We start from the raw sequence: 21,212 nt of genomic DNA, 5'->3' as shown, positions 1-21,212 counted from the left end.
AGAAGTAAAGCTGCCCTTATCATTTTGAAAAACTCTTTTGTAGTAGTTAGCAAATATAATAGCTGACCTAACATTAATCACACAGGTCATCAAGAGCTCATTAATTTATACTGAATAACTTTGAATTGTGTTTAAGACACATATCATTATTTGAAAAATAGGTGATGTTTAGCTTCTGAGGTGACTTCTTAATCTTCTAAGGTGAATTCTTAATAAAGCGGTCTTCAGCCATCTCCTACATTGTGATGTGCTCCACTGCAATTTTTTGAAAATTATTTATATGAAATAACGGCAGTTGGGGAAATAATTCCACATCTCTTGCACGTAACTTAAATTCTGAGTATGACGGATTGTTTCTTCGTTAATCTTCAGTCTGATTCACCGGCAATGATGAGTTGATGGAAGGAAGGCTCTCTAGGAAATAACTGAAGATGTATTTTAGTTTCTTAAATGTATTACATTAAAGGCTTGTGTGGTTTGCATTCAAAACCGCTTTGTAAGTATTTTCTTCTCACTATTAAAGAGGGTGGTTAAATTTCGATAGTTAATGTATTAGTAGCCAGTACATGACACTATGTCCCGAATAGTTTTCTCTGTCCTTTTTAGTGAAGTCACATTGGAAGTCCAGTTAATGCTCTGGTGAAGAATTAGTTGATCTTAGAAGTTTAGTATTTAAAATTTTATTGGTGGAAAAACTTTTTCTTTCATTGTATACTAGGGAAAATAAGAGTTGGGAGTGTGTATTATCTGCCTTCAAGCACTCTATTGGGCTAAGGAGTTATATTTTCTTTTGTTATTCTCAATATCAGATAGCAGTAGGTACATATGGACAGTGTTGTGCTGTTGTGTATAAAAATTGAGAGATTTGATTTCTTTTGCTCTTTTTTCTTCTTGAGCTTATAATAGTACCACTTTGATTAATCATGTTAGAAAGTGATGTTCTTTACCAGCTATTTGCTTTGGTATGCCTGATACTAAACTTCACTAGTTAATTGTATTTAAATATATATATGGTTATTTATATATTTAAATATATATTTATATATTATAAATATGTATATTTATAGATATATAAATGAAATTTTATTCTTTAAGAAATAAAGGAAGATACTGAAATTTCCATTTCATGTGTGAGATACCCCATTAAACCTAAGTAAATTTGAAATCAGTCCTGTTAACATTCTTTATTTTCTGTTGGACATTTTAATTACCTCCTGGCTATTTCTTGTAATATAAAAGCTTTTCTCATTTCCTCCAGCTATATCAGTAGCATAAGCACCCTTGACTTTTTCATGTTTGTCTTAATATAATCAATTAGTATTTCAAACCTTCTTTTGCTTTATTTTAGGGTTGTTTGGTTTTTTTTTTTTTTTTTTTTACTCTTCTATCAGAGAGGTACCCTTACGTGCCTAACAGCTTAGCTGTTTCTCTCCCAGCTGATAAATGGCAAACTATAGCTGGTAGTGGTGTTAACCTGTTGAATCTTAGTACCTGTCTGTCACTGTCCTGCAGCAAAGCTTTGACTGTTTGTGTTTTTGTTTTTTTTCTTGTGGGTTTTTTTTCTTTTGGCATATTGTGTGACATTTTGGTTTTTGTTGTGGTGTTTCTGACTCTTTGTGCCTTTCCTTTTGTGTTTGTTTTTCCTCCTTTTCTCAGTTTGCAGCGGGGCCTCGACCTGCCCATCACCAGGTACTGTACTCTTGCCCCTTCACTATCACCCTTAACTAATAGGTGGGGGCTTTAGTAGCTGCCGACCCTCAGAATGCTGCCATTCCAGCGAACCACCCAACCTGTACTCTTCAAGAGTAGCTGCGGTCTCCTGTGATTCTGTTCTTTTTGTCCTGCACTAATTTCACAGCATTTTGTTATTAACAAACCCATTCCCTTCTGTTAATGGCACAATTTAAAAATAATAGAGTGGTTTTTTTCCCCCCAAAATAATTGCTCTGAATTTAAGGAACCCTGAAAAATTGTAGATACAGTAAGCCCTCACAGATTTTGTGGATATCTGTATTGTTTAAATTTGACTGGAACAGGCAACATTCTAAGGGTTTTCTGTTAACATTCTGATGTAACTTGTATTGATGTGTATAAAATAGCATTAATATTTCTAAAACCACTTAATTTCAGTTACTAACTTAGATCTAATATAAAATTAACAGTAATACATATTCATTTGCTTTATAGAATTATTCTCAGGATACATAGAAAATAAATACCTTATTTAATTTTAATATATGTAGCTTATTGGTTCTTTTTAAATGAAATAATTGTATAAATTAAAATTCAAAAATGTATATGCTGACACTAATTTATTTAGCAGGAATATACTAGAGGAGGTGGTTTGGGAGAAAGTCCTTGCAGGGTTTTTCCCTCCAAATAACTTCTTACAGAGTGTCCTGAAACATTTTCTCCTGCTGCAGTAGAAAGGGCCTAGGCCTTACAGATCTGGGTTCATATTACCAGCTTTACTGTGTAACCAGCTGGGTTAAACAGATCTTTTTCTGAGCCTCAGTTCCCTCATATGTAAAATGGGGATAAATACCCTATAGTCTATGTTAGGGATAAGATTCTTTAGGCATCTGTCACAAAGTAAACAGCAATAAGTGGTAGCTATTTTTTATATTATTATGCAATCTAGTATGGTTTGATAAGATTAGAGAAATGTTACCCATTGTTTACCTGTGTTAATCATAGTTAGAATTCTTATTACTGAGTAAATGGACATGGTGTAATTATAGGATTTCATTGTCTACCAGTGATTTAATATAAGGCTCTGTTTCTCAAAATAAAGTCTTTTAAATTTAGATGATGTAAAAACCAAGCAAATTCTGAGGTGCTAAGGACACTTTGTAGAACTCAGATGTGGTTGTATGAAGTGGATGGCGATTCTTTGGATTAGATGAAGAAATAAAATTGAGATTTTTTTAGTATCAACAGATAGTGTTGTTAAAGAGCTTGCAGTTTGGTGTCAACTAGACCTAGGTTTAACTCTTATTAACCGAGCGGTTTTGGGTGAGTTATTTACTGGTCTCAATCTCAGTTTTCTCATCTGTAAAATGGGGGCAGTATTAGTAGCCATCTTAGGACTGATACGAAGAGTAAATGAGATAATAGAAGGAAAATGATAAGCAGTATTTGGCATATACTACAGATCTATGGGGCAAGATTACTAATAATTAAAAAGAAGATAAACCCTTAGGTAAAAAGATTGATTATAAATTTTATAAAATATTTAGTCAAGGGTCATAGAGGCAAGGCTTAAATTTTAGTCAGGGATCAAGCCAGAGAGATAACTCCTAAGAGAGAAACCTTGGGAGATCTCTGCTCCAGAAGCAGAGTAGAAAGAAAAACGACTTCTGTGGGCCTTCATAGAAGGCTAAGTGTTTCTATAATTTCTGTTCAGTCACAATGGTCCTTGGAACAGGGATGTTGTATTTAAGCCTTTATAAATCGTCTTCTTTGGAAAAATTTGTTTTCTGAACTTTCTTCTCTTTGTCTTTTCTTTAATTCCAAAAACCAAGGAAAACTTAAAGGAGTCTTTGTGAGAAAAGGTTGATTTCATTTCTGAAATCATTTTCATGTGTAATATGACTCAAGAAAGTATTGGCAGATTGGTCCTTTATTTAGGATGCTTGTGAAATTAAAATAGAACTCCATATGTGTATATACTTATTATTTATTCATTAGCAAGGAAAATAATTCCTTTTTATACTAGTTCTTGAAGATAGATTGTTGAGCTGCATCATAAATCCAGAGCATTACTTTTGAATACAAAAACTTCAGGTAGCTGGCTCCTTTTTACTCTGGCATTCCTCCTTTCTAAATAGCAGTTAAAAAGTTTTTCATTACACCAGAGAGAATTAAGTGAGTAAGGAAATACATAACTTTGGTGAGGGAGCAGCAGGAATTAGTTCCCGTGGAGAACTAGAGGAGGGAGGGTGTGGGGTTGAAGTGGCACTGCTGAGCAGAGCTAGCTCAAACAGTGGTGTGGCATAGAGCAAATTGTTAGGAAGAGTTTGCTCTGCTGTATCCATGGATGTACAGGCCAGTTTGGTTTGTTTCACTGTGGAATAGGTACTGGCATTTTGGGTGGGATAACCAGTCATGAAAAACTTCCCTGTAAATTGTAGTTCATTTAGCAACCTTAGGACTCTAAATGCCAGTAGAATTCTCCCAGTGACAATTAAAAAACAAAACAAAAAACACCTTCATATATTTCCAAATAACCCCCATGGAGATGATACTATTTCCCATTTGAGAGTTACTGGTTGAAGTCTGTATTTAAAATGATCTTCTCCTAAAATTTAAAGTCATGTAGAGGGGCTCCTTGGGTGGCTTAGTTGGTTAAGTGTCCGACTCGTGATTTTTAGCTCCGGTCATGATCTCAGTGTCGTGAGACCGAGCCCCATGTCATGCTCCGCAATGGGCATGGAGCCTACTTGAGATTCTCTCCCTTTCCCTGTGCTCCTCCCCCCCCCCCCATGTATGTGTTGAAAGAAAGAGAAAGAAAGAAGGAAGAGAAAGAAAGTCAGGTAGAGGTTCATAGAGAAGGAGATGGCTCATAAGAGAAAACAGTACATAGAGACTAGTATAATGAGAGTAAACAGTAAAAAACATTGAGTGGTATACAGAGAATACATTTTTTTCATCTATGTCCTAGGTTATTTTTGGTTTGTTGTGAATTGAAGGCACAAATGGTTTTTTCATTTATAGTTGTTTTCTTTGGCCAGAAAGAATTAAATCAAGGGTTAGAATTAGCTTTGATTAGTTAAACTTAGTGAATAGATTTCTCATTTCTCTTTTATTGAATTGTTCATCAGTGGCTACCTTTCTGATCACATATCCTTTCATGCTTTGATCTTTTTTTTTTTTACACAATAATTTGATGCTGGATGATATTTCCTATGATTGTTGTTTCTAAAGTCCAACAGTAAATACATAAGTTTTTGTGAATGCTTAGTAACAATTGGTTCTATAAACATTAGGAAGGAAAAAATATTGTTATTTAGATAAGCTTAATTGGAGGTAATTGCTTGTGAAATGAAAACACGGTTGTCCAGTTTAGTAATCTAGAACCTATGTATGTATTTTTTCTTCTTTGTAAAATGAAGTAAACTGAATTGAAATGAAACAAATAAGATTGTGCATAGTAATATTTTTAGTTTAATAGGACCAAGAAACTTACAGAATGTATTTCTTGGAACTACTTTTATTTAGAGTATCTTTATGTGTGGCCAGCCAGAGCTCTTATTGAGTCCCTCAAGTCAGGGATACCGTGCTCCAGTTAGAATTATGTCAGCCATGTCTTCTTCTAGTACCATTAGTTTTTGGCTTTTACAGGGATTCTTTAATTAATTAGGATGTTCTATTTTCTTACATTTTGTAACCTGAAGAGAGCTTTAGATTAGACTAACAGTTTTCTTCAAAGGTAAAAGAAGTACTAAGTAATTTTATATGCAAACACCCGTGGCTTTAGAAATATGTCAACTATTTTTACTCTGATGTTTGAAAATCCCAAGGTAATTAGAAACTGAAAGAATAGAATGTACACTCATAAGTAAAGCAAGTCACTTAGTATAGTGTAGATTCTGGCTTGTGTTATTAGTTTCATGTTTAGTAGTTGAAATTCGTGTAGTTGTGGGTTAAAGTTACTTGTGTTCCTGTCATTTTACTTCTGGGTTTCACAACAGAGAACAAGTATTGGTTAAATACTATGGCTGAGTAGTTTTTGCATTTTGAGAAAGACCAGGGAATTGGTATTTAAAAGTGTTCCTAGAACAAAAACATTTTTCAGTGTGTTGATACATGATTTTAATTCCCATAATATTCACAAATGTTGAATAGTATGCCATATTAAAAGCAATTGGATTTAGTGTAAAATAAAAGCTTGATAAAGCTTAACAGTATTTCGCATCAAGGAAATATGTTACCTAGTGGCAAGCAGCATTGAAACTGTGCATGTTTTCCTGTTTTAGTTTTGTTCTTTTTGCTAAAAGATTAAAAGAAAAGAAAATAGCTGGCTCATGTTGATTTTTTTTGTTGTTGTTGTTATGAACCTTAAAAGATTTCTGTATTCAAACTTGTGTTGTTACATTTGAAGTCTTGGTTTCTGGTAGAGAAATATTTGTATTGCTCTAGGCAGTTTCTTAGATTTGGAAAGTAAAATAAATGAAGGCTTAGGGCTTGCCTCCGGGGCCAGTTCTGGCATATCAGAGTCTAATGGATATTACTTGGAAATAAGATCAAGCATTTATGCAGTCTTATGACCAGTCCTCTTATATTTTTCAGAGCTTAATGTAAGTCAGTCTTGGGCAGTTTTATCTAGTGCCTTATTCACCAAAGAGTTGTAGGGTTATGGCAGAGATAGTAAAGAAAATACAGGTTGGGAGTTGGCATAACTTTTTTTTAAAGATTTTATTTATTTATTTGAGAGAGAGAGAATGAGAGAGGGGAGGGTCAGAGGGAGAAGCAGACTCCCTGCCGAGCAGGGAGCCCGATGCGGGCCCCGATCCTGGGACTCCAGGATCGTGACCTGAGCCGAAGGCAGTCGATTAACCAACTGAGCCACCCAGGCGCCCCGGGAGTTGCCATAACTTTGAGCCTCAGATTTCTTATCTGAGAAATGGATAAAATATGCTCATAAATAATAAAATATTGAAGTGTTAAAACAGCAGCACCTATTTCCTAAGGGTGTTGTGAGGATCAGAGTACCTGCCTGTCACAGTCCCTGGCACATAATAGATTCTTGGTAAATGTCAGTTTCCTTTAATAGTGACACAGCCTATCTTTCCACCCCTTTCTCAACCTATTTTTACCTGTGAGCGAAGTATTCTACAAGGATGTTCATTTTTGAGTCTACATCATGATCAGACAGAACACCTTCTGTTCCTGAACAGAATCCTTAGGATTTTTTTCTTCCATCTGACCTAATCCTCCATGACACTACTGTCTAATAGAACTTTCTGTGGTGGTGGTGAAAATGTTGTGTCTGCGCTGTTCACTATAGTAGCTGCTAGCCACATGTGGCTCTTGAGCACTTGAAATGTACAGTGCAACTGAATAACAGAATTTTTAATTTTAATTTAAGTAACCAGATATGGCAAGTGGCTGTTGTCTCTAGGGCTTACATCTTCTAATTCTTAATGAAACGTAAATTATGTGATATTGGCCACATGCAGGGAAAGTACAGAAAGAATTTAGAATGTAATAATCTTCTTATAAATTGGTGTAAGTCAGCAGAATATCTGGTTGATACTTGAATGATATCCCATTATGTGGACTCTTCACTGCTTGTTTCCTTATAACTTGTGAGAAAATTATAGCAATGTTATTTTTCTCAAGAGTACTTTAGAATTTTTGAAGATATTAACCTAAAAAATTCATAATTGCAAATCTTACTGTTCCTCCAGTAGGCTGAACTATATATGGCAGAAAGCTAGGGATTTCAGAAGCATATTTTTGATATGGTATTTATTACTTTGCAAATTAATAAGTATTGTGTAGTTTTTTTTTCCACATAGGAAGAACTAATGTGATTGAATATGACTTTTCTAGTTGCTGAAAATGAATAGGTAGTTTTTAGAGAATGTTGAATTATTATGTAGTTTTTTTAGAGATATCCTTGTCTTTGATGATTTTAGAAAGAGTGAATTCATGAGAAGTGATAGAATTACCAACATATTCAAAAAGCATTTATTACTAATGTTATTGGCCAGGAAACTTTAGGTAATGTTATAATTATCACATCTTTAGAAGGATTTTCCAAGAGGTAACGTTTTCCTCCTGGCTTCTAGAATGTTACAGTGAAAGTCAGCTATCATGGGTACTCTAAATTCAGCCTCTATTTTAAATGTATCCTAGCCCTTTAAAAAGCTGTGCAAAGTACCACCTCAAATGAGGGCTGATTTTTCCCCTTGCCATTCTCCTGGCATACTAGTGGACCATTGAAAGATAAAAGACTTAAAACAGATTGAAATCAAGTTTGGAGATGATCATGTTGTACACGATTCCTCTCTTCTCTACCTAGCCCTTTTCAGCATTTTCATCAGTGACTTGGATTAATGACATGCCTGTCAAATTTGCTGGTGGTTATGTGGTTTTGACATTGTATTATACATTTGGAATCCAGAAGTATCTGTACAGTCTGTAATGATGGGTTGAAATTAGCCAGATACATTTTCAAAGGAACAACATACATGATTCCCTATCTGAACTTCATTACACAACTCTAAGAGTACATACAAAAGTGAAGAGCGTGACTTGTTGCTGCTTATATATAAAGAAGACTTAGGGATTTTACAAGATTGGTACTCAGTACCAATCAGTAGTAAAATGTGGTTGACAAAAGAGCTCCTGTTATTCTTGGTTTTGTTAATGGAAATACAATCAGCCAGAATAAGAGAGAGATGTTGCTCTTTCATTTAGCAACAGATAAATTTATTGAGTGAGGCCAGGTACATTCTGGGCAGGTATCACCGGGGTATTTGTGTTTGGTTCTCTATTCAGTGAGACTTTGAACTGTGGGACCATATTGAGAGAAAGCTGAAGAGGGAATTCAATATCTTGGTTGAAGGGACAGGGCATGGAGGGTAGTAATTTGAACAAAAAACAGACATTGGTGTGAAAGTTGGCAGTGACGGCTGTCTTCACATAACTTAGAGATTTGTCACTTCTGTAGAAGAAGGATTTGACTTTGATGTGATTTTAGGAATATTTATTGGACTAGAGGGAAGATGATACAGAGAGAAAAATTTGGAGTAGAAGGAAAGTCAGAACTCCATTTAATAATGAAATGGAACTGTTGTTTTCAGTTGCTCAAGTGTCGTGACCTGAAGGGCATGTCAAATAAGAGATTTAAACTTTAGGTATGTGGTTAGATTAAATGGCTCATACTGTCCTTCCATCCAGCATCCAGGAGAGTATGATCGGTGGAGAGGAAAAGAGATTCAGAAGCATTGCAAGCAGTTTGGGAAGGCCCATTCACATTCACAGGTTCTTTTTAATCACCTGTGGTTTGCTGGCATGCCCACCCACAGATTTTTAATTTCCTGCACCACTATTAAATCTAATTCTAAATTTACAGTTGAATGGTTAGGAGAGTACAAAAAAGAGAATCCATCTCTTTTTATTTCTTTGCCTTTCCAGCCATTATATCTTTTCTAGTTCTATAGATAGTAGAATCTCGTGTGGGGGGAGGAGGGAGGGAGAATGAGGGAGGGAGAATGAGGGAGGAAAGGAACTTCTTAAGGGTGAAAAATAAGCTCCAGATAGCCTGTCCTTGTAAAAATCTTGTGCAGGGAGTTTGAGTAAAAGGTCTGTTAAGTGTTGAACCAAGAATGTAAAAGCATATGAACAGGTGTCAGTTACTTTAAGGGAGATACAGAATTAGAGTCTTGTAGATAGAAGAAATTTATTTTCCTGAATAATAAGCATGAATTTTGTGAAGTAATTGATGGAACGTTTTTCTTACCAGGAATGTTACGATTGAGGGATATGCCACCCATTAGCGTAGTTGGATAAAGGTCTCACCACATTCCTTCAGCCTTAAAAAAAATTTCTTTTGACTGTCAACAATTGTTTGAAAATAAGAAGTAGAGTGTGTAACAGTTAAAAGTTATACACCTAAACCTGACTGTGTTTAAATTACAGGTGGGAGACCTTTAGGAAGTTACTTAATTTCCCTGTCCCTCAATTTCCCAGTATATCTAATGGGGGTGTTAATAATCCTACCTGTCTTAGAGCTTTGTTGTAAGAATAATTTAATATATATGTAAAATAATTACATACAGCTAGTAAGTACTATATAAATCTTCAGTGTTATTTAATGTGCATATATGAATACACTTTTCTACATTGCTTCAATGCTGAAGTCTTCTCTTCATTTATAAAAAATATTGCATGTCCACATAATCATAAATGTTGTGTTTTCCTGGGTTCAGCTTATGTTAATATTAGCAGTATCATCAGAAACACTTGTTTGTTTCTCTTTTAAAACCACTGAAGAAAACAGGCTTCTGAATCCTCCTTGAATAAGCTGTATTCTCAGCTGTTGTAAACAGGGGTTAAAAACCCCCACAGAGGAGTTGGAAACTAGTGACTGGAGAAGGACAGTAAACTGTTAGGACTGTGGGGAAACTTTGCCCATATCTGCTTTTCTTGCTCTGCGCAAGTTAGTAACACCGTGTCTCTTCAGGCAGTAAATCCTCTTAAAAAATTTGATGGTAATATAACCACAGTGGATCATCACCTGTTGTGTGTGATACTCTCCTTGTCTTGGCTGCCCTCTAGAGTTGTGGAAAAAGTTATCTTACAGGAATAAGATTTCTGTCTGCTGCATCTAACATGGAGTAATGCTCAGGAAGTTGAGCAGATGAATGACTATCCTCTCTTTGAGGCCTGTGACACTTTTGTGGCTACTGACATAATAATAACCAAGTTAGAAAAATGCTTAAGTTCATTCACGTAGTATTTTTACAGCTCACATACATTGATGAATAGTAGATTTATCTTCTGTGTAATTCAGAGAAATGAAGTGTAGAATGGCAAGTTTACTAGTGCAGTGTTCTTGGTTGCAGCCAACAGAATTCTTCTGTCTGTCAACAAGACTGTTCAGTGGAGATAAACGTGAGACTGTTGTTGTCGGTGTGGCCCAACTCAGGTTCCTGTTAGCAACTTTGCTTCTTGTACTTTCTTTTCATCTCCATCAACCTACTCTCTGTGGCCTTCTGCATCTGGTTCCCCCATCCACTCCATTCTCCTGCTGTACTGTCTATTGCTTTTCTGTGACTTTTTAGGGCTTTCTTTGTCCTGGGTTATGAAGGCCAAATGGGGATGAGCCTTGAACATTGGATCCTAATTCTTCCAGTTCAGCACAAGATAAAAAGTTATTTCTTCTATCTGTGGGTAACTTGATGCTTAAGAATAAGACAGGATAAGACCTGAGTGGGCCCAAAGGTCAAAGCTCATCCTTGCTTAATTTGGACCAATTGCAATCAATATTCATGTCTGGAATTGTGAGACAACTCAAGAGATTTTGGAGCTAGACCACATTTTAAGACCTGTTTTATGTTTCCCCATTTTAAAGCTTTAAGTGGCCTCTTACATGACGTATTAGTTGAGAAGAGCAGGTTTCTGTCCTGAAGAGTCTAATATATTTTGAAAAGTTTAGTTACTTCTTAGGATGCTTGCAAACTTTAAAATAATGAATGGCACTTTTATTATTAACTCTTTTCTCCATTAAGGATGGAGAGTGGATCATAGAGAAGTTAAATAATGCCAGGTCACATAATGGGTGTCTGTAGAGCCAAGAATAGGAATCAGGAATCATTCCCATCTGTACTTGAAAGCAGACATATCCCTTCAAGCTGTAAACAATTTGTGGCTACGATTAGAATATTTTTGCCACTGGATTTATTTATATTCAATTAAGTGTGATTCAGTTCTTCAATTCCATGTGTCCTTGAATTCTCAAGTGGAGAATTGTCATTCTGATTTTCTAATCTTCCTTCTTCTCCTATTATTACTGAATAGAAAGATATTTTTGTTGAGCTGCATGCTATGTCCTACCCCTTCCTACTGATCTATAAGCTTTTCCATTGGCTTTCTTTCTGTTTCCTGCTGCTTTCTTGCTTCATAATTGAAGGGAGGATTCAGACCCATCCAGGTAACAACTACTGGTTCTGCATGGCCTCTTTATTACTCTGTTCCCTTATTATTATTACAATGAGATTGATTGTTTGCTGATGAATATACATGAATTCACAGTGGGAATTTATTATTGATATATTGTTTCAAGGCTTTTAAGCCTGCAGTGAGAGCCATAAATAACCACAGGTACTGGCTGCCATTTGATAAATTTTGAGTTCTACTCCTTCCAGACCATTCTTAGGTCTGTCTAGATTTTCCACTTTTATGGCAAACTATTCAAGATAGCAAAATTGGGTTCATTTTAATATGGGGTTGCCACTTTTTAGAAAAGGAAGGCCATTCCCATCGTGACAATCAGCATGTGACAACTCTACTGGTAGTTTTAATTTAACTTGACTCTGATAGACTGAGATAAAAATCTTTATGTCTAGAAATATTTTATAAATTACTTGAATGGTAGTTTTTTAAGGGACTGCTTTTAATTTTAATATAAGTACTTTTATACAGTAAAACAACTTTTAGAGAGACAGAAGCTACCCTTTTGTTATATTTTATACATTTTAAAATTAATAATTATGGTATATAATTTTTCATTTAAAATAGCTGAGGCTTCATTTTAAAAGTGAGACTGCCCAACTGTTTTCATATGTGTGACAGCACTGATCAAAACTTGACTTAGTGTGCCTAGTGTAGAATATTTTTAGTGGTCCCAGCCACATGCAGTGTGGCCTCTTTTCATGTATATTGTATTTCCAATTCAGTTGGTAACATTTTTATTAGTGGAAAAAAGGAGAAAGCTCAAGATAGTAAAATTTACATATTCCCCTTTGTAAAAAAATAAATATTTTTTTCTCTCCTCCTCAGTTTTTTCAGAGGCCTCAGATACAGCCTCCTAGAGCTACCATCCCGAACAGCACTCCTTCCATTCGTCCTGGTGCACAGACACCCACTGCAGTGTATCAGGCCAATCAGCACATCATGATGGTTAACCATCTGCCCATGCCGTACCCAGTGCCCCAGGGTCCTCAGTACTGTATCCCACAGGTAAAGTATCTTTCAGGTCTCTCTTGTCCAGCAATAGAGTGGGAATTAACCCAAATTCTCATCAAAGGAAGCAGGGAGGGTGGGTGATGGCATTGGTTTTTAGTGATATGTGAACTTTCTGTTGGTTATAAGTCTGCCATTTTGTCATTTTCCATAATACTGTAAGGAGCTATTTCTACATCTCTTTAAGTTTTTCTAAGATGTTAGAGAAATTATTTTTATCTTCTAACTTTTACCCCATCCCTTCCCCATATCCATCTGCGCTAAAACAGACTCAGTAATTATGCCGTTCCTGTGATAACATTCAATTTCATTAAAAGCTACCAGCTTGAAATAATTTTATAGTGAACTGATGTCTGTCTGTGCACTGATTTGCTGTATGGTTTTTACCTAGTGCACATCTTTCTCTTCATCCTCATTGCATCTTGATGGCAAGCAAGCATTTTTGAAAGTATTTAACCAAGGGTTTTTTCACCTTATTTCAGTAATTCTCTCTCTCTCTCTCTCTCACACACACACACAACTTTGTTTTTTAATAGTAAGCTATCTTCATATTATTTATAAATATCTTTAATTTCTCTTTTCTAGTACCGTCATAGTGGCCCTCCTTATGTTGGGCCCCCACAGCAGTATCCAGTTCAACCACCAGGGCCAGGGCCTTTTTATCCTGGACCAGGACCTGGGGATTTCCCCAATGCTTATGGTAAGTATGAAATATTGAGCAATTTCTGCTAAAACGGATTGCTAATCAGTTTAGGCAGTGAGGTTTAGTGGTGTAAAGAATTTTTAAATAAAATGTTGCTAACGGTTCTGAATGGAAAGCTTTTTAGAGAGTGGTTTACAAGGAAAGAGTATTACAGAAGTATTCAGTTAATGACACCATCTGAAAGAGCTGGTAATTCTGTTGCAAAGAACCCATGTCTCAAGGTTCTGAATTTGCAACCAACTCATCATTACCTAGATTTTTATTGGATTTTTGCTGATGGAATAAATATACAGTTGACTGTTGAATATCACAGGTTTGAACTGCATGGGTCCACTTATACATAGATTTTTTTTTTTTTATAAATACAGTATGGTACTGTAAATGTATTTTCTCTTATGATTTCCTTAACTTTTTCATTTCTCTAGCTTACTCTTTTGTAAGAATATATGTAATACATGTAACATAGGAAATATCTGTTAATCAGCTGTTTACTTTATTGGTAAGGCTTCCAGTCAGCAGTAGGCTATTAAGATTTTGGGGCTTCAAAACTTATACAGGGATTTTGAACTGCATGCAGGTGAGCAGAGGATGCCCCTGATCCGTGTGTTGTTTAAGGGTCAGTTATAACTTATCTCCCTTCCATGATTTTTTTTCTCCAAGCGTTTATCACCATTTACCAAAATTTTGTTTGTTAATGTTTTCCTACTAGAATGTACTACCACAAAGGCAAAGAATTTGATTCTTTTGTTCGCTGCTGTATCCCTAGCACCTAAAACAGTGACTAGGTATTGGTGTGGGATGACTGAGTATAACTGAGTACCTCTGTGATTCATTTTCTGCAAAATTGTGATAAGATCTGTGTCCATAGGAAGGTTATGAGGATTAGTGAAATGAAAATGCCTCGAAAAATCACAAATATTTTTAATGTAGAGAAATAAGTGCCATGTTTGTACTTTGTGAACCAGTACTAAGCTAGAGAGTAATGAAAACGACTTATTCAATAAATTTCTACCACATACTTGCTTTATTACATAGAAAGTGAATTCTAAGGGATAAAATCAGCAAATACTAGAAAAATTAAGCTTTGGGATTCAGTAAGCATTGATTTTTTTTTGCTACCAGTAAGGACATATTAAAATTTTAACTTGTTCTTTTAAGATATAGTAATCTAGTATAGATAAACAGGTATCTACTAACCAAGTTCCTAACATTGGGACTTAGTGTCTCAATTAAAGACCTTTACATCAGAATTAATTGGCATTAGAATATCCAAGAACATTTCCCTTAGGATTTGAGGTGAAATAGGCCAAGGAACCAAGTGTTGTTACCTGGTTTTACTACTTCTAGAAAAGGGAAAACCTTTCTCTTACCTTGGTTACTATTGCTTTTGAAGCTGCCAGTTATAAAATGATACACTTCATAATGTCATTAAATGTCGCAAGTGTGTATATATGAAACATGGCTTTACTGAAGTTGTATTTTACTAGGAAATATTTGATATTTTCAAAACAACACGTTATATATGTGTGTTTTAAAGTAAAGTAATACATGTGCATCACCCAGCTTTGACATAGAATGTTGCCAGTACTGTTGAAGTGTCCCTTGTGTGCCCCTTGAACTTAGTTTTCATACCACCTTAGTGCCTTTGTATTTGTACTTATTCTATAAATTTAAATCCAGTTAAAATTATTTTTCCACTTTAAAAAAGATTTTATTTACTTATTTACTCATTTATTTGAGAGAGAGGGCATGCAGTGGGAGGAGCCAAGGGAGAGGGACAAGCAGATTCTCCTCTGAGGGCAGAGCCCGACACAGGGCTTGATCCCAGGACACTGAGATCATGACCTGAGCCAAAATCAAGAGTCAGATGCTTAACTGACTGAGCCAACCAGGTTCCCCCAATTAAAATTATTTTTAAGTGTAAAATTGGCAGTTGATATTATCAAGAATTTATTGAATAGAAAAACTATTAAGGTGAGACTGGCTGTCAGAGTAAACATGCTAAAATCTCCAGACTTTTCTCTTTGAATCCCATGTTGTAATGGGAATGCAGTTGTATCTTCTAATTCGCAAAATCATTTTGAAAGGTGTCTCACTGAATTCTAGCCTGTTTATTTACACATCATATAAATGACTTTTTGATGCAAAATGTTGTCATTAAAATTCTATTATAAATCTGTGCCAGCCCTCTTAATTGCTCTTAATACTACTGCAGTATTTATAGAAACAATATAGATGAGTTTACTGGTAGGGAAATATTTTGCTGATTTGGATATACAATATTATAACATATTTGGTTTTATTTCTGTTACATATAGACTGTATTTGTTTATTTTCACAAAAAGCAGGATATTGAGGGGCAGTTGTATCTCAAATATTGTTGATATCTGTTCCCTTTGTTAGATATTCTTTCTTCCCTGGGAAATTCTTACACAGATCCAAAATCCATCAAGTAAGCAGTTCGTCTTATAGATTAAAACAGTTCACCTAGTTAACTTAAGATGAGAAAAACAATCTTGAAATAATTTTTCATTATGAAAGTAACCAAGTTAGTGAGAAAAATAGAAATAATATAGACTATATAAAGTTGAAGTAGCCAGTTTTTTTCCCTTTCTCCACTCCCTAAAGAAACAATGATTTAACAGATTAATACATACTTTTTCATTTATATTTAAACAATTTTTAATATGTATGGCCACATACTATTTATAATGTTCTAAAACTTTCTGGTATTTTTCCCCCCATCTCACAATATATTCATGGACATCTTCCCATTTCATTACCTATAGAATTTCAAGCTATATAGTATTCCATTTTAGGGATGAATCATAGTGTATAATCCAGGCTTAGATTATTTTCATTATTTGGGCAGATATTTTAGTTTTAAGGCTTATCACTAGTTAATATGCTTTTATCAGACTTAAAAGTTCTGATCCAGTAGTTCCCATCAATTATAGGTCCTTCTGCTGTACCACCTTGGGACAGCTACTCTGGCCTTACCGTCTACTGGAAGACATAAACATCCCTCTTCCTATTTTCTTGTTTCGGAATCCCTTCTTCTCTTACCCTTCCACTCCCAGTTTTTCATTTCCCTCTGATCCTGGTCCCCCCTTTTTCTCCTTCCTCTTCTTCCTAATCTGGGGTTCAGGTTAAAAGCAAGTATAAGAAATGGAATCCTAGTTCTCTGTCCTGCAGCACAGCAGTCCTGTCTTCTAGGGTAGAGAGCCTTCCTCTGGCTGAACTGGTAAGGAACGAATCCTAGTCTTGTTCCTTCCTGCCCTACTGGTGGAGCTGGAGTTGGACAGTCTCTTTTGCGGAAGTCTTGGTTCTTTTTCCTTAGCTTACATTTCACTCTAGGGTAATAATATTTTACTCCTCTGTTCAGTTTAAATCTTGAACAGTGATTCTCAAAGAATATTTTTGCCCTTACTGAATGAAGTTCAGTAACCAAGATCATAAAATTCTGTTTATACATTATAATTCTTGGAGTGTTTCTATAGTGTTGAGGAAAAATAACTAATGAGTAGTATTTGATCAAGGTCACTTTTCAGTTTTTCTCTCATCAGTGTTTCTTAAATATTTTGCTGCCTGTTATATCAGAAAAATACCTCATGAAGGTGATAACCCAAGGTGTAAAAATTTGGGTTTGGGAGCAAAGAGGTGTGGTTAGCAGTGATACTGGGATCAAGTCCCCCATTGGGTTCCTTGCTCAGTGGGGAGCCTGCTTCTCCCTCTGCCTGCCACTCCCCCTGCTTGTGCTCTCTCTTTCTTTCTCTCTCTGACAAATAAATAAAATCTTAAAAAAAAAAAAGTCCCGTTCTCCTTTGCTTCAAACCAGTATACTTTCCCCTTTTCTCACTGTACCATTTTCTTCCTCCCTCTTTCATTTTCTTTTCCACTCTTTTCCTGAGCTCTGTGGGGGTTTGGACCTTTTTTAGGTCCTAAGAGTTGAGGGATTCATTCACTGTTCCCCAGGGTGTTTGGAAGTGGGAAACTCTGGCATCCGAAATTGAATTTGATTGTGTGTTCATGGAGTGTTAATACTGTGATTGTTGGGGTGCAGTTAGTTAAGCAAGCAACTCTTTGTTTTGGCTCAGATCATGATTTTGGGGTCCTGGAATTGAGCCTTGTGTTGGGCTCTGTGCTCAACTTGGAGTTTGCTTGAGGTTCTCTCTACCTGTCCCTCTGTCCCTCCTGCTCATGCTCTCTTTCTCTAAAATAAATAAATTTTTTAAAAAAAGTACTGTGATTGTGGATGTGGTTGTATACTGATGTTATTATTCTAGGATATTATGGCATAAACTGATTTTTATGTGCGACTTGCATACTTAACCACTATCTTTTTATTTGTTTCTATGGGAAAATTCAGTTTTGATAGGTTTTTGGAAGACCTGCAATGTATAAGACAGTGTACTAGGTATTTTGTAGGATGTAGATGTTGAGATATTCTCCTTGCCTTTCAGGATCTTACAGTGCATTTGTTTGATATTTGTGCTTGGGGTTTTACCATTGAGAACAAATCTAAATGTTGACTAGACCACTGGTTCCCAGATTTTTCAATGTCCTAGTCAAATAAAATTTTTAAAAAAAGTAAAGTAAAATAAAGGAAGAAACATATAGAACTATTACCTTTTTAATTTTGCCACAAAGGCTTTCAAAGAAAACTTATTTAATGTCAGAAGCATTTCATATAGGAAGGCTGTTTGAACAACAAAGGAACAAGACAGAAATAATTTCAAAATAGTAACAGACCTTTCCAAAATGTCAAATTAGCAAGCCTATAGTTGTGGCTGTGTGTGGTTAGTATAGTAATGTGGTTATTATTGTGTAAATTTTGCCATATATCATTGACACATTTTGTATTGACTGGAGTTTGGAGAACCACTGATCGAGAACAAGGATCAGGGGAAGAAAAGGGCCAGCCCTTTTTCTATAAAGGGCAATATTGTAGGTTTTGCAGGCCATATGGTCTCTGTTGCAACTATTCAGCTCTCCCATTTTAGTGAGAAGGCAGCAGTAGGTAACAGATAAAATACTGTATGTAGGTGTATTCCAATAAAACTTTATTTATAAAATTGCACTGGATTTAGCCTATTGGCTTTAGTTGACATACCTCTAATCTAGATAAACCTGTTACATTCCATGCATAAGAGGTTGGGGACATTAAGTAACATACCTAATTAGTAAATGGTATGTAAAAGTTATTCACATTTTTAATAGAATAAAATAAATCTTTTTAAATGTCTCTGACTATATAGGAAGTTGAATTAGTATTCTATAAAAGATAATCATTATTTGCTAAGTTAGAGGGCCCATTCCACTGGGGTCCACAGTTGACTTGATGTTTTGCTAATTGTGTTTAACCCCATTATTGAGATATCCTATGCTTCCAGGTTTATTCAGCTGGTATTTATTGCAAGTGTACTATCTGTAGTCTCTACCCCAGTCATGTTGACTCAAAAACGTTTCATTAGAACAGTCTAATTTTTTTCACCTTTTGGATCTTTGTCACTTAGTTTAAAAAATATGGCAAGGTGAGCAGACTGTATTGCCTGTCTAGCAGCATTTGAAACCAATTTTAGGGGATTGTTTTCTGAGTTTTGGAACTAGTGACATTATAGGGTAGTGTAGAATCGCTTATTTAAGCTTGACTTTGAGAATACTGTATATACTACCAGAAGCATGGCTAATAAGGTGTTTTTCTCTTTTTACATTGAATTAATTGAAATCCTAGCCACGCCCCCTGTTTAGATCTTCTCCGAATTTGATTGAGACCTGCAGAATTCTGGTACCTTGAAATGTGGTACTGCTTCCAAGAAATTACCACTTAAAGACTATTATGATGGTGGGGATGGTTTGATGTTGATGATGACAGTGATAATAGAGCCAACATTATTTGTTTACTAACATACCAAGGATTTTACCTGTATTAACTACCTATACCTTCATGTTTTTCCTTCTTGTTATCATGACTCAACCATCACTGTTGCTACCAAAGGCCAGTCTTCTTGTGCACTGGATCCCATCATGTACACATTTAAGGCTATTACTCTAGCTGTTCTCTTCTCTCTTTCTGGCATTATCATTTTCTTTCTCTCTGCTGGATTAGTCCCTTCAGCATACAGGTATATAGTGTTTTATTTCCATCTTAAGACAAACAAACAAACAAACAGCCCAGCCACTTTTCTTCATTTCCATCTCATTCACTGTTGAGTCCACCCTAATCAGGATGCACTTTCCCGCCCCTCCACCCATATAACTTTTGTCAGGGTCACCTGTGCATCCTACTTTGCTGAATCTTGGTTGACTCTCAGCGCCATTTTACGTAGTTATGCATGCTCCCCATTCCGGAACCATTCTCTTTACTTCAGCCACTGCCTTGATTTTCTTTTTCATCTCCTTTGCTAGGTTTTCTTCATACCCGTGATGTCTGAACAACATAGACTGCCCCAAAATTTCGTCCTCGGGTTCATTCTCTATTTGTACTAATTTCCTCAGTCACCCAGTCTCATGGTTTAAATGTTGTCCATACTATACTAATTCCAAAATGGGTACCTGTTCTCTGACTCTGGGACTTGTGTCTCTTCCTGCCTACTTGCTGCCATCTGCTTTTGAAGGTCTAGTAAGAATCTCAAACTTTACATGTCCAAAATTGAACTCCTGATTTTTGTGCTCTAAACTCCACTCTTCCTCTAGTTTTCCTCATCTCAGTAAGTAAATAAATAGCACAGTAAATAGCATTTTCATTCTTCCACTTACTGCAACAAAAAACTTTAAAGAGTTTTCCTTGACACTTCTTTCTCTCATAGTCACATCTACTCTATCAGCAAATCCGTAGATTCTACTTAATGTATCCAGTATCTGACCCTTCCTCATCACCTCTTCTCTTAGTACTCTGGCTTAATAGTAATTATTTTAATAGTCAAAGTTTTAAAGTTAAGAAAAGTATTCATTGAGAGTACAAGGAGTGAGTGGAAGAAGGTAATTTTAGCATACCTTTAGCATAGTCAAAGGTATGAACAATGTTGGAGAGATTGATGTACTCAAGGGATAGTAGTAGGTATAGGTTGTTGCTAGAGCTAGAGAATGGTACATAAGGTAGTTAAAACCCTGGAACCTGGACTCTTAGTATCAGACTTCATTTTTCAGCTGTTTGTTCTCAGCCTTTTTTCTGCTCCAATAGTATGATATTGGCTGAGCCTTAAGGGTGGTTCCCTATGACAGTGGTTCTCTGAAAGTAGGGAGAAAAATCAGACCACTCCCACTCCACAAGATGATCATATATATTCTCCTTCCTCTGACCAAACCCCCACACAAAACATATTCACACAAACCCTTGCTTGAGAATCACATTGCAGGGAATGGGCAGGCCCCTGGAATAGAGTTTTTTAAAGGCATTGCTATAGTATGATTAATTTTTTTGAAAGGTGCCTCGAGTGGCAATCTGCAGGAGTTGGTTATTTAGTTATTTTCATATTGGATGCTGACAGAAAGGTGTTTTGAGTTTTGGAGAATCATTCGTTGAGCACTTCAGTAAATAGAGGGAAGCTATTGGATAGAGATGATTAAGTGGGATGTTTTTGTTCTTTATTTTTTTAACTGATTGTCCGGAGACACAGTGCCATTAGTAGTCTTATAGTGGTTGACAAAATAACTGAATGCTTCTTTTCATTGTTTTTTTCTAATTCTTTAGGAACGCCTTTTTACCCAAGTCAGCCAGTGTATCAGTCAGCACCAATCATAGTGCCTACGCAGCAGCAGCCCCCTCCAGCCAAGAGAGAGAAAAAAACAGTAAGAGATATTTATTAATTTT

The 21,212-nt window shown here is 35.8% G+C and overlaps 1 protein-coding gene across 13 annotated transcripts in view; it reads left to right on the top strand.

The window, feature by feature from the left end:
• EIF4G3 (eukaryotic translation initiation factor 4 gamma 3) overlaps positions 1–21,212 on the top strand; it is a 337,040-nt gene that overhangs the window by 176,256 nt on the left and 139,572 nt on the right. For 5 of the 13 annotated variants that reach the window (XR_004820035.1, XM_035727270.1, XM_035727269.1 and 2 more), the window contains 5 exons: positions 1,657–1,689; positions 11,645–11,665; positions 12,514–12,693; positions 13,282–13,396; positions 21,093–21,190. Coding sequence is in view for 12 of the 13 variants with exons in the window: in XM_035727270.1 (XP_035583163.1) it covers positions 1,657–1,689; positions 11,645–11,665; positions 12,514–12,693; positions 13,282–13,396; positions 21,093–21,190 (447 nt within the window). In the remaining variant the exon portion in view is untranslated. The remainder of the gene's footprint in view (positions 1–1,656; positions 1,690–11,644; positions 11,666–12,513; positions 12,694–13,281; positions 13,397–21,092; positions 21,191–21,212) is intronic. The other 8 variants (XM_035727265.1, XM_035727264.1, XM_035727263.1 and 5 more) reach the window with 3 other exon arrangements.

Source organism: Zalophus californianus, chromosome 4 (genome assembly GCF_009762305.2).
Source record: "Zalophus californianus isolate mZalCal1 chromosome 4, mZalCal1.pri.v2, whole genome shotgun sequence".
Taxonomy (NCBI): Eukaryota; Metazoa; Chordata; class Mammalia; order Carnivora; family Otariidae; genus Zalophus; species Zalophus californianus.
This window is presented reverse-complemented; position numbering and strand designations above follow the sequence as displayed.